Genomic DNA, 11,754 nt, shown 5'->3' with positions numbered 1-11,754 from the left:
TCACCGGTCAGCGTGTGTGTGTCCGTCAGTCTGGTGACCTACTCGGTTCGTCGTTTGGATCTCCCACTGTTAATTCATATCTGTCAGCATGTACCGCTGTCTCGGCCTGGCTCGGTTCGTCCTCGGTTCCGCTCACAGGACCAACTTACGGTTAATGCCTTGTGCTCGAGGACTGAGCAGTCTAAATGTCTCGGGAGGTGGGTGGTGTTATCTCAGTTAGCTTCGGTACATCTATTGTAAACTGTATGTTTTTACTAATAACATTCATCTTGCGAGGTTAGAAATGTTTTATTATTTGCGAGGAAACAAAACCAGAGTAAAAAAAACAAAAAACATCGTCTGTTCTGCTTGAGCTTGTAGCAAACATATTTATGAACTAAAAAACATACGGATACAACTTTGAATGTCACTGATGTTAATTTATTCATTACTTTAGTTCAATAAGTGAACAAAGCTGCAGTAGGCTCTCTTAGCCAACTCACCAGACAATTGCGTAAGGCAACAGAGAAAGAGTTAGGACTGGAATAACAGATTTCTCTCACAATATTCAACAGAACATTGCCGTCGCATGCAACCCTGTTCATTAGATGACTAATAATTGACAGGACCGTTGTACAGGTCCTTCTCAAAATATTAGCATATTGTGATAAAGTTCATTATTTTCCATAATGTCATGATGAAAATTTAACATTCATATATTTTAGATTCATTGCACACTAACTGAAATATTTCAGGTCTTTTATTGTCTTAATACGGATGATTGTGGCATACAGCTCATGAAAACCCAAAATTCCTATCTCACAAAATTAGCATATCATTAAAAGGGTCTCTAAACGAGCTATGAACCTAATCATCTGAATCAACGAGTTAACTCTAAACACCTGCAAAAGATTCCTGAGGCCTTTAAAACTCCCAGCCTGGTTCATCACTCAAAACCCCAATCATGGGTAAGACTGCCGACCTGACTGCTGTCCAGAAGGCCACTATTGACACCCTCAAGCAAGAGGGTAAGACACAGAAAGAAATTTCTGAACGAATAGGCTGTTCCCAGAGTGCTGTATCAAGGCACCTCAGTGGGAAGTCTGTGGGAAGGAAAAAGTGTGGCAGAAAACGCTGCACAACGAGAAGAGGTGACCGGACCCTGAGGAAGATTGTGGAGAAGGGCCGATTACAGACCTTGGGAGACCTGCGGAAGCAGTGGACTGAGTCTGGAGTAGAAACATCCAGAGCCACCGTGCACAGGCGTGTGCAGGAAATGGGCTACAGTTGCCGCATTCCCCAGACCTGGGCTACAGAGAAGCAGCACTGGACTGTTGCTCAGTGGTCCAAAGTACTTTTTTCGGATGAAAGCAAATTCTGCATGTCATTCAGAAATCAAGGTGCCAGAGTCTGGAGGAAGACTGGGGAGAAGGAAATGCCAAAATGCCAGAAGTCCAGTGTCAAGTACCCACAGTCAGTGATGGTCTGGGGTGCCGTGTCAGCTGCTGGTGTTGGTCCACTGTGTTTTATCAAGGGCAGGGTCAATGCAGCTAGCTATCAGGACATTTTGGAGCACTTCATGCTTCCATCTGCTGAAAAGCTTTATGGAGATGAAGATTTCATTTTTCAGCACGACCTGGCACCTGCTCACAGTGCCAAAACCACTGGTAAATGGTTTACTGACCATGGTATCACTGTGCTCAATTGGCCTGCCAACTCTCCTGACCTGAACTCCATAGAGAATCTGTGGGATATTGTGAAGAGAACGTTGAGAGACTCAAGACCCAACACTCTGGATGAGCTAAAGGCCGCTATCGAAGCATCCTGGGCCTCCATAAGACCTCAGCAGTGCCACAGGCTGATTGCCTCCATGCCACGCCGCATTGAAGCAGTCATTTCTGCTAAAGGATTCCCGACCAAGTATTGAGTGCATAACTGTACATGATTATTTGAAGGTTGACGTTTTTTGTATTAAAAACACTTTTCTTTTATTGGTCGGATGAAATATGCTAATTTTGTGAGATAGTAATTTTGGGTTTTCATGAGCTGTATGCCACAATCATCTGTATTAAGACAATAAAAGACCTGAAATATTTCAGTTAGTGTGCATTGAATCTAAAATATATGAATGTTAAATTTTCATCATTACATTATGGAAAATAATTAACTTTATCACAATATACTAATATTTTGAGAAGGACCTGTATATGTCTTGGATATGATGGTGTGTGGTGGTGGCTGTTGAAGCTCTCTAGCCACAGTCCACGCCTTGTGAATCTCCTTCAAGCTCTCGAATTGGTTTTAAGTTTTAAACCATTCAAGGCTGCGGTTGTGTACCTTTCTTTTGACATCAGCCACTCTGGCGCCCAACTGCACTCTTACGTTCCACAGTTTTGGTAAACAAATAACCACACCTTAATGCTACATCAACAATTTATTCCCCAATTCAAAGGAAAATTTGTCACCTTTCCCATAGTGACTTCTGTCTCAAGGAATTTAAAAAAGCTTGCTGCAAAAAAAACATCCACTTGCTCCACAGAGTGCCATTTTCATAATCAGAAGAGTTTTTCCAAAACTACAAAATGGATTTTAATTCTGTGCTTCATCCACATTTTTGACACTTGCAAATTAATATGTTCCAGATAATTTGAGCTCATCCCTTCAGCCTATAGAGTTTACAGTCTGAACCTGCTTTGTTTATATAGTCTGATTAAAAATGGATAAAACAAGAAGCTTTGAAAATGACTCAATTGTTGTATTTTCCGTACATTTTATTCAACATAAGCACATTAGTCTTCTCGGCAGGGACTCAGAAAAGATTAATATGTTTAAATTCTGATAGCTTTGAAAAGTGTCCACATTAAAGTAGTGTATTTAGTTACACTAAGACTGGCTGACCTTGCGTGGAATAAATCCATAATATGCTTCCTAAAAAAGGGCAAACATTTTTATTGATAATTTAAGATATGCTGCTAAAGGTAGAAGATGTCTCATAAATTTATTTTTCTTCCAAAATAAATGCATCAAAAGAGTAACACCTCTTCTTCGTAAATCAGTCTTAATCGTTGTCCTCCCATCATTAGACCTTCAAGTTAGACAGCAGGAGAGGTGGAGCAGCCGGTCCATTGTGTGGAGGTCTCAGTGGTCCTCTCTGAACTTCAGCCAGCAGTCTCACTACAGTACCCAGGAAGTGGAAAAGGAGCCAGAGGAGGAACTTCTACACACAATCATCAGTGATACGGAGTCTGTGCAAGGTGCCTGGGCTGCTTTTGTTCTCTCTGCTTCTTGAACTTTAAGGCTCATGAGTTCTGTGTGACTCTTTCAACACTTTTTTTTTCAGGTAGCTCCTTTAAACATGAATTTCAGGCTGAAACAAAGAAACTTCTGGACATTGTTACCAGGTCTTTGTACTCAGAGAAAGAGGTAAGAAGTTGTGTAAAATTGGAAAGACGTTTACTCCACTTTCTGTTTATGTGTATTGACTGCTGCTTTGCACCTCCTTCCTGATTCACCCTCTTTATTATCAGGTTTTCATCAGGGAGCTGATCTCTAACGGGAGTGACGCCCTGGAAAAGCTGCGGCACAAAAGGATCACAGCCGGCGGGGAAACAGCTCCAATGGAAATCCACTTGCAGACTGATGGTGCTAAAGGAACATTTACAATTCAGGTACCCACACTGTCGGACAATAACTAGCCATTTACTTCAGGTGTGCAGGACTAGAGATTAGAGCTGAAACAATTAATCGATTGAAATCGATTATTAAAATAGTTGTCAACTAATTTAGTCATCGATTAGTTGCTTTGTAATCACGTTTTGCCGTATGGTCTATTTTGTTTTAACACCGTCTGTTACATTTGTGGCCAATGTGTGGCAGTAATGAGCCACCGAACGTTGTGATCTACCGTTAGAGCAGTAGAAGAAGAAATCAAGCTAATAGTTGGCCTTGTTTTGCATGACGTTCCACGCGCACGGATCTATACGCGGCGCAAATACATTCGCACTAAGCTAGATGGCGGAGCACGAAAAGTTACGGAAGAAAACGGGGACAAACGAGAAAACAGAAGAAAAAACACGAACAAAGACATCGAAAGTATGGGAGCACTTCACCCTAGATGCAGTAAAAAGATGAGTGACCTCCAAGATATGCAAAAACGGTCTGGCATGGCACGGAAGCACAACTTCTCTACATGAATATCTGAGACGAAAGCGCGGTAAAAAACAAAAACAAAACATACCTAATAAGAAACTAAACACGCTAAATACTGTTAATTAATTTAATTAATGTTAATTTAATGTTGCAGATGTGGGCGCTGGTTTGTTAATGACAGTAACAGTAAATAAAAAAACGATTAATCGAAAAAATAATCGACAGGTTAATCGATTACTAAAAAAATCGTTAGTTGCAGTCCTACTAAAGACACGTCTAAAAGCTGCAGGAAGGCAGCCTTTAAGGGCTGGCGTTTGAGACCCCTGGTTTAGATCTAAGCATATTCATTTGTTAGCATGGTCCAGTCAAAGTCAAACCTAAATACAGTTGGGATTTTATGGTACGACTTTTGTTTATAGATTTATTAGCAAATCATTTTAAAAACACCGCATCGTTTTCCTGTTACTTCTTCAAATTATTTTGTGGCTGTAGCATGACATAATTTCCAAGTAAACTTGTAGGTATAAAGTCAAGATATGGAGAAATTGTGTATACTACAAATATTACATTGTGCAAAAAAGCAATCCTGCTTTGTTGTCTGATTTCTAATGTAGACTGCCATCTGGTGGGGGAGTGTGATACTGCATGCTGCAATAAACCTTGTATTTCTGTAACAGGATACAGGGGTTGGTATGAACGAAGAGGAGCTGGTGGCCAACCTGGGTACCATCGCCCGCTCTGGATCCAAGGTCAGTGCTTATGTTCAACAAAGTAAATTCTAATGTTGGTTGATTTGGCAGACATATGACTTTAAATATTCAGCACTGTGTGATCATTAATTACCCGTTTGTTAAATGGAAACATGTCAATGATTTGAAATATGAACAAATTTAACTCGACCTATAACTGATGTGTTTTTTGCCTTCTCCTCCTTTCTTCATTACAGGCGTTTCTAGATGCCCTGCAGAACCAGGCAGAGGCTAGCAGCACCATTATTGGTCAGTTTGGTGTAGGTTTCTACTCCGCCTTCATGGTGGCTGACCGTGTGGATGTCTTCTCCCGCTCTGCAGAGCCGGACGCCCCTGGATACAAGTGGTCCTCTGATGGGTGAGAGCACTGAAGCTGCGTTTATTCAGTTTTCATTTATAAAAGACAAAAGCAGGTTAAACTTTAAATGTTTTCCTAAGATATTTTCACTCCCTCCTTTAGCTCTGGAGTGTTTGAGATCGCTGAAGCCAGCGGTGTTCAGCAGGGAACCAAAATCGTGCTGCACCTCAAAGACGACTGTAAGGAGTTTTCCTCTGAGGACAGAGTTAAAGGTGAAAGTCAAGCTGCATCTTGATCGAATGACCGCATCTGTGTACAGTAAAACTCACACTACAACATAACTGATGAATCTGTTTCAGAGGTTGTGACAAAGTACAGCAACTTTGTAAGTTTTCCCATCTTCCTGAATGGACGGAGGCTCAACACTCTGCAGATGAGCTCCAGTTCATTTATTATTGTCATCGTTTTAAAGCAAAACTTACTTAATCTCCTCTGCAGCCTCCTGTATGTTTATATAGATTCAGTCACCGGTTTGTCTGCTGTCATCGGGGGCATGAATGTAAGGTTCACTTTGAGCTTTTTGATGAAGTTCAGCTTTCTAGTCTCAGGGTTCAAGGATGGAATAATTATACAAGAAACAAAAACAACACTTAAAGAAAAATGTTAAACAAATTCCCACACAGGCTCAAATATATACAAACACCCCCACTTGTATTTGGCTAAATGCCTGTAAGTTCCACTTTAACCAAAGACTACTGGTGTAATTGTTGCTGGATTTCTGACCTCTCATCAAAAACAATTGAGTTTATTTAAATTTTTTGATATTCCGGCACAGATCCTCAGCAGAGTTCACCCATTTTCCCTATAAGCTTAATGGTATCCTGCTTTATCCATGCCAAGACCAATCTGATGTGTGTTTTGGGAGAAGTTGGAGGTAGTTCTTCATTTTCATTATTCCTACCCACTTTGTGCAATAATCAGTAGCAGCGATAGTTCTGCAACCTTCTTGAGGACATTCATCTGACTTAAACTGGAGCTGCTTGGGTAATATCTCCACCTAGAAATCCTCATATCAGAACCTTCTGAGTCAATGTTCTGTAGCATTGTGTTCCTATGGGTTTTCTTTTTATGGATATATTTTTAAATGTATTTATTTTTTGGGTTGTGTGCATCAGGCCTTGTGGATGATGGAGCCTAAAGAAATCAGTGACTGGCAGCACGAGGAGTTCAACCGCTACATTGCCCAGGCCTACGACAGGCCACGCTACACGCTGCACTACCATGCAGACGCCCCGCTCAACATCCGCAGTATCTTTTACGTCCCTGATGCGGTGAGGAGTGTTTGTGGGACCTCCTGGTGGTGGTAAACTTTATTACAGTTGATAAAATGAGGAAATAAAATAAGAGAGCGTCCAGTTTTATAACTAATTTGGGAAATATTTGAATAAAGTTAATGTAGCAAATATCTAAGAGGCTTTGTTTTATAGATGATTATCATGCAGAAAGTTGGTAGAAATCCTTGTCCTGTCTGAAGATTAGCTTTTTTCGCTCTGATAGAAACCGAGCATGTTTGACGTGAGCAGAGAGATGGGGTCCAGCGTGGCTCTGTACAGCAGGAAGGTCCTGATCCAGACCAAAGCCACAGACATCCTGCCCAAGTGGCTGCGCTTCCTACGAGGTCCGCATCCTCCCAAATGTTTCCAGCAGCTGATTCATTCAGTTCTACCTTTAATTTTCTCTCAGTGTAACTGTTTGTATTTGTGGCTGTAGGTGTGGTGGACAGCGAAGATATCCCTCTGAACCTGAGTAGAGAACTGCTGCAGGAGAGCGCCCTCATCAGGTGCAGTGAAGTATTTTTCAATTCATACCTTTTTTGTTTTTTCTGACTGTGGCTAATTCTTACCTTGACAATCTTTATTTTATTTAACTTTTTCACATTTGGTGTCACTTAAAATGTGCACTCCTTGTTGATTTATATTCTGGAGCTTTACTGCTTTTGTTTGTCTTGTTTAAAACTAAAATGTTATCAGGTTTATACAAATCTGCTTCTCTAAACTCCCTTTACCATTAAGTTCTCATTTATTTAAACTTTTTTTGCTTAATTTTTGGATTCAAATGTAAGTTATTTTTCAGGTAACGGATACGACTATCGTCAAAAGAAAATGTTCTAATCCTCTTGTCAAACCAGTTAACTTTTTTTTTTTGCTGTTTTTTTAACAGCAAGTTGCAAAAAAAAAAATGGATTTCCAAAATTATTACCCTCTCAATGTCCCAGATCCATCCATCCATCCATCTTTTGCATGTTCCATACTGAAAGCCCAAACACTATGAATACAGTCATTTTCATTGTGATCTAAGAACTTTTGGAAAAGTTTTAAATTCTGACCCGAGAAGTGTGCAGGAAGCCTGGTCCAGTGTTGATGTTCATCTCCTCCTCCAGAAAGCTTCGAAACGTTCTGCAGCAGCGAGTGATCCGCTTCCTGCTGGACCAAAGCAAGAAGGACCCGGAGAAGTACAACAAGTTCTTTGAGGACTACGGGCTCTTCATGAGGGAGGGCATTGTTACCACCCAGGAACAGGATGTAAAGGTGCTTCTTTAATTAAAAAAAAAACAAAAAAAAAAAATTCTCTACACATCAGGTTTTTAGGAATCACCTCGTCTCTGAGCATAATTCCCACCAGCAGTCTCTCCCTGTACTGTCGCTCTGCAGGAGGACATCGCAAAACTGCTGAGGTTTGAGTCGTCAGCTCTGCCGGCCAGCCAGCAGACTAACCTGATGGAGTATGGATCCCGCATGAAGGCCGGCACACGCAACATCAACTACCTGTGTGCCCCTAACCGCCATCTGGCAGAGCATTCGCCTTATTTTGAGGCCATGAAGAAGAAAGACATGGAGGTAAGACACATGATAGAAATGTTTTAATAAGCTGAGAAGCCAGATGAGGAACTTGAAGTTTTATGTATGTTTGCAGGTCCTGTTCTGCTATGAGCAGTTTGACGAGCTGACCCTGCTTCATCTCAGGGAGTTTGACAAGAAGAAGCTGATCTCAGTTGAGACAGACATTGTGGTGAATCACTACAAGGAGGAGAAGTTTGAGGACAGCAAGCCAGGTGGGCTCCATCTTTAGGTTGAGTTTCAGCAGAACGGACAAGTGTCTCTGTTGCAGCTGTAATCGGGCCTTGTTCTCTGCTGCAGCATCTGAGCGGCTGACGCAGGAGCAGGCGGATGACCTGATGGCCTGGATGAAGAACGCTTTGGGTCCCAGAGTCACCAACATAAAGGTAACTGAAGGAATGCCTTTTCCTTGGGCGTTTTCACATTTTACCACATTAAAACCACAAACTGAAAGGTGTTTTATTGCGATTTTATGTGGCAGACCCACACCAAGTAGTGCATAATTGTGAAGAAGGAAAAAGTCCCTCGTGCTAATATTTTGTTGGAACCCTTTAGCTTTGATTATGGCAAGCATTCGCTGTGGCTAATTCTTCTCCAGCACATCCCAAAGATTCTCAATGGGGGCTAAGCTCTTCATTCTGTGGTGGCAAATCCATGTGTAAAAACGTCTTTTTGCTCAATCTGAGCCCAATGAATCCTGGCATTGATCTCTTGGAATATGCCTGGACCATCGGGAGATTCAGGTAGTAGGCTGATCTGTTTTTAGGCACACAATGTTGCTGAACCAAGACCTGACCAACTGCAGCTAGCCCTGATCATAGCACAGCCTTGTACTGTAGGCACTAGGCATGATGGGAGCATCCCTTTATGTACTTCTTACACTTGTGAGTTCCTCGCTCTGGAACAGGGTAAATCTGGACTCATCAGACCACGTGACCTTTAATCATTGCTCCACAGTCCAATCTTTATTCTCCTTGGCAAATAAAAGCTTTTTTATGCCTCTGGCTCGATTTGGCCCTACTCGACTCACTTTGCGAGCACTTCCTTTACTGTTTTTTTCCTGTACTTGTACTTAGTTTTCTTGGTTCCTGCTCTTGATGCAGGTCGAACCAGGGCTGAGTCTGGACTACATGTGACGTGAACAGACTGCTGTTCACTGATTGGCCGTAGGAGGAGGAGAAATGAGAAGGTTTTCGCTGAGGCAGTGCAGGGAAAAAGGGTTAATTCAATGCAAGAGCGTCTACAATAATATTAGGGACCACAATGGCCCGGCGGGTCAAATTTAAATATTATTTTACCATTTACACATCATAAACTATGCCTGGAAGGCTGAAATAAAAGAAAAAGTACACATCAGCTTTCTGAATTACACGCAGGCAGGGTGTTGTATTTAATAACAACCTAAATCAGCTGATCACACTTAAAATCAGCCTTTCAGACATGCAAACATTTTCCCCAAAACAACCACCATGAAACAGTATGTTTGGTTCAGAAATGTATTGATGGTCCTTAAGGAGGAGGGAGCAGCTGCCCGTAATCAGACTGCCAACGTCGGATCAAACGGGAGGAAGACTTGAGTGAATCCAGAATATCCAACCGCGGTCAGAAGTCTACGGTTTTGCTCTTTAAAGACCTTGTCCTCGTTATTACCAAAAACTCAGACAAAAACTTCCTCTTAAAGCCCAAAATTGTAACAACTTCAGACAAACTTTGGAGCTTCATCATCCAGACAGCGGTGTCTCTCCTCTCTGCTGCTCTTCCCAACCCCCCCGTCACATCAGAACCCCTGAGCCTTATTTTATAAGTTCTGGCTGAGCTGTGTTCTAGATAATTATCTCATAATAATTTTATACATGGAAAAACATAAGACATTCTGGCCTATACAATAATACAAACATTTGTATTTTCTATTTTTGTTTTATCATGACAATGTCACAGAGTAACATTAATAGCAGCACAGCGCACTAAACTCACAGCTGAAGGCAGAGCTTCAGCTGCCATAACTCCAGCTTTCAGTGGGTCAATGAAAACACAACTGGTACGAAACCAAGTGGAGCAGAGCCATGCAGTCCCAGTTAAAACGAGCCAGTGGAAAAGGGGCAGTATATGTTTAGACCCAATCCGTTGAGTGTGTGCGGAAATGCTCATACCTTCTCTGCTGAACATAGCCGTAAATTATGGTGTTTGTTTTCCCACATTTTCTTCAGTGAAGATGTTGGTTCTTCACTAACCTCCCAGCTTAAATGATGCGCTGAACAGACCCTAACCCAACTTTAGTAGTTTCAGCAAGCTCCCCGGATGATTTTTGCTGGACGTTTTGTCCAATATGGATGTTTAATGAGAAGCTACTCACCACGTTGGGTCAGGGTTAAATAACTTGTTGCCAGCTTAAGCATAGGACTTTGACTAGGCCATTTTCTGAGGGTCATTGTCCTGCTGTAAGGTCCTAGTATTAGTATTTTTCCCGGATTGTCCTGTACTTGGCTCCAACCACCTTCCGGTGAACCATGACTAGCTCACCTGTCTCAGACACACATTATCGTTGGCCAGAAAGTTAAATTTATGTTTGGTGTCCCCAACTTGGCTTGTGACAAACTGCAACCTGCGCTTCTCCACATTGGCTTTCTAGCCACTCTTCCATATTTGTGGCAAGTATAACTAGGAGTTAAAACATGAAATTTATTTAAACTTGAGAGGAGTGTGAATGGTTTAGCATGGTACTGTAGTGTCTTGTTGCAAGTTAAGTTCCCCACCTTGTGTTTGTTTTAAACCTGTACTGAGCAGATTATAATTGGGACAGATGTATTGTTTGTTCTGCCTCTCAGCTGACTCCTCGGCTCGATACTCACCTCGCCATGATCACGGTGCTGGAAATGGGCGCAGCCCGCCACTTCCTTCAAACCCAGCAGCTCGCCCGCACTGCCGAGGAGAGGGCCCAGATCCTGCGGCCTACTCTGGAGATCAACGCAGGGTGAGAGAGCCCTGCGCTAAAATAGATTTCACTGCATATATATGTGTTTTTAAAGGCAACAAGTTTAATCCCTTTTTCACCATCTTTAGACATGATCTGATCAAGAAGCTGTATGCGCTGAAGGACACGAACTTGGACCTGGCTGGATTGTTACTGGAGCAGGTACAATAGGTTCTGTAACATCTACAGGGAGTGAGGTTTACTTGATTAGCAGATGTAAAACTGACACTGTAAGAATCATGCTTACATTGTTGCTTGTTTCAGATCTACGACAACGCCATGATTGCAGCCGGCTTGAACGATGACCCACGGCCCATGATTTCCCGCCTCAATGAGCTCCTGGCCAAAGCTTTGGAGAAGCACTGACATCTCAGACTGATTTCAGATTGGACATTAGTGGCCTGCAGCATGAAGGTTGAGGGAGACAAGAGTATCTGTCTTGTTTGGAAGAACAATACAAACTGTTTGAGTGCTTTGTTGCTGCAGAAGTTGGCGTTTGAGAGGTTTGAAGACAAACTTCCTGATTTATTTTTAATGGACTCCCATTCCTTTAATGTCTGGGTGTTTGAAAGTTGTTCTAAGTCTCCAAACATTTCAAAATCCTGAAAAACAACTGCATATAGGATTATGGAGGGATGGTACCCGAGCTGTTTCTGTTATTTAAGTGGAAAATACAAACTCAGTGAAATAACAAAAAAGTAAACCCAGAGA

The 11,754-nt window shown here is 41.9% G+C and overlaps 1 protein-coding gene across 1 annotated transcript; it reads left to right on the top strand.

The window, feature by feature from the left end:
- On the top strand, nucleotides 1-11,752 carry LOC124863679 (heat shock protein 75 kDa, mitochondrial-like). Its single transcript, XM_047358110.1, has 18 exons — nucleotides 1-197; nucleotides 3,063-3,233; nucleotides 3,320-3,402; nucleotides 3,507-3,647; nucleotides 4,806-4,877; nucleotides 5,075-5,235; nucleotides 5,338-5,447; nucleotides 5,535-5,608; nucleotides 6,351-6,506; nucleotides 6,733-6,853; nucleotides 6,946-7,015; nucleotides 7,616-7,763; nucleotides 7,887-8,072; nucleotides 8,149-8,287; nucleotides 8,373-8,458; nucleotides 10,898-11,043; nucleotides 11,133-11,205; nucleotides 11,308-11,752. Exons 1-18 carry the CDS (start codon nucleotides 89-91, stop codon nucleotides 11,407-11,409), a joined length of 2,148 nt encoding a protein of 715 aa, XP_047214066.1. The 5' UTR covers nucleotides 1-88; the 3' UTR covers nucleotides 11,410-11,752.
- The last annotated feature ends 2 nt before the right edge of the window (nucleotides 11,753-11,754 follow it).

Source organism: Girardinichthys multiradiatus, chromosome Y (genome assembly GCF_021462225.1).
Source record: "Girardinichthys multiradiatus isolate DD_20200921_A chromosome Y, DD_fGirMul_XY1, whole genome shotgun sequence".
Taxonomy (NCBI): Eukaryota; Metazoa; Chordata; class Actinopteri; order Cyprinodontiformes; family Goodeidae; genus Girardinichthys; species Girardinichthys multiradiatus.
This window is presented reverse-complemented; position numbering and strand designations above follow the sequence as displayed.

Bases quoted from the DNA above. Each gene is read 5' to 3' on its own strand.
- LOC124863679 (XM_047358110.1), top strand. From the start codon at position 89: ATGTACCGCTGTCTCGGCCTGGCTCGGTTCGTCCTCGGTTCCGCTCAC. The intron at 6,507-6,732 runs GTGAGGAGTGTT...TCGCTCTGATAG, and splicing joins TCTTTTACGTCCCTGATGCG to AAACCGAGCATGTTTGACGT. The intron at 7,016-7,615 runs GTGCAGTGAAGT...CTCCTCCTCCAG, and splicing joins CAGGAGAGCGCCCTCATCAG to AAAGCTTCGAAACGTTCTGC.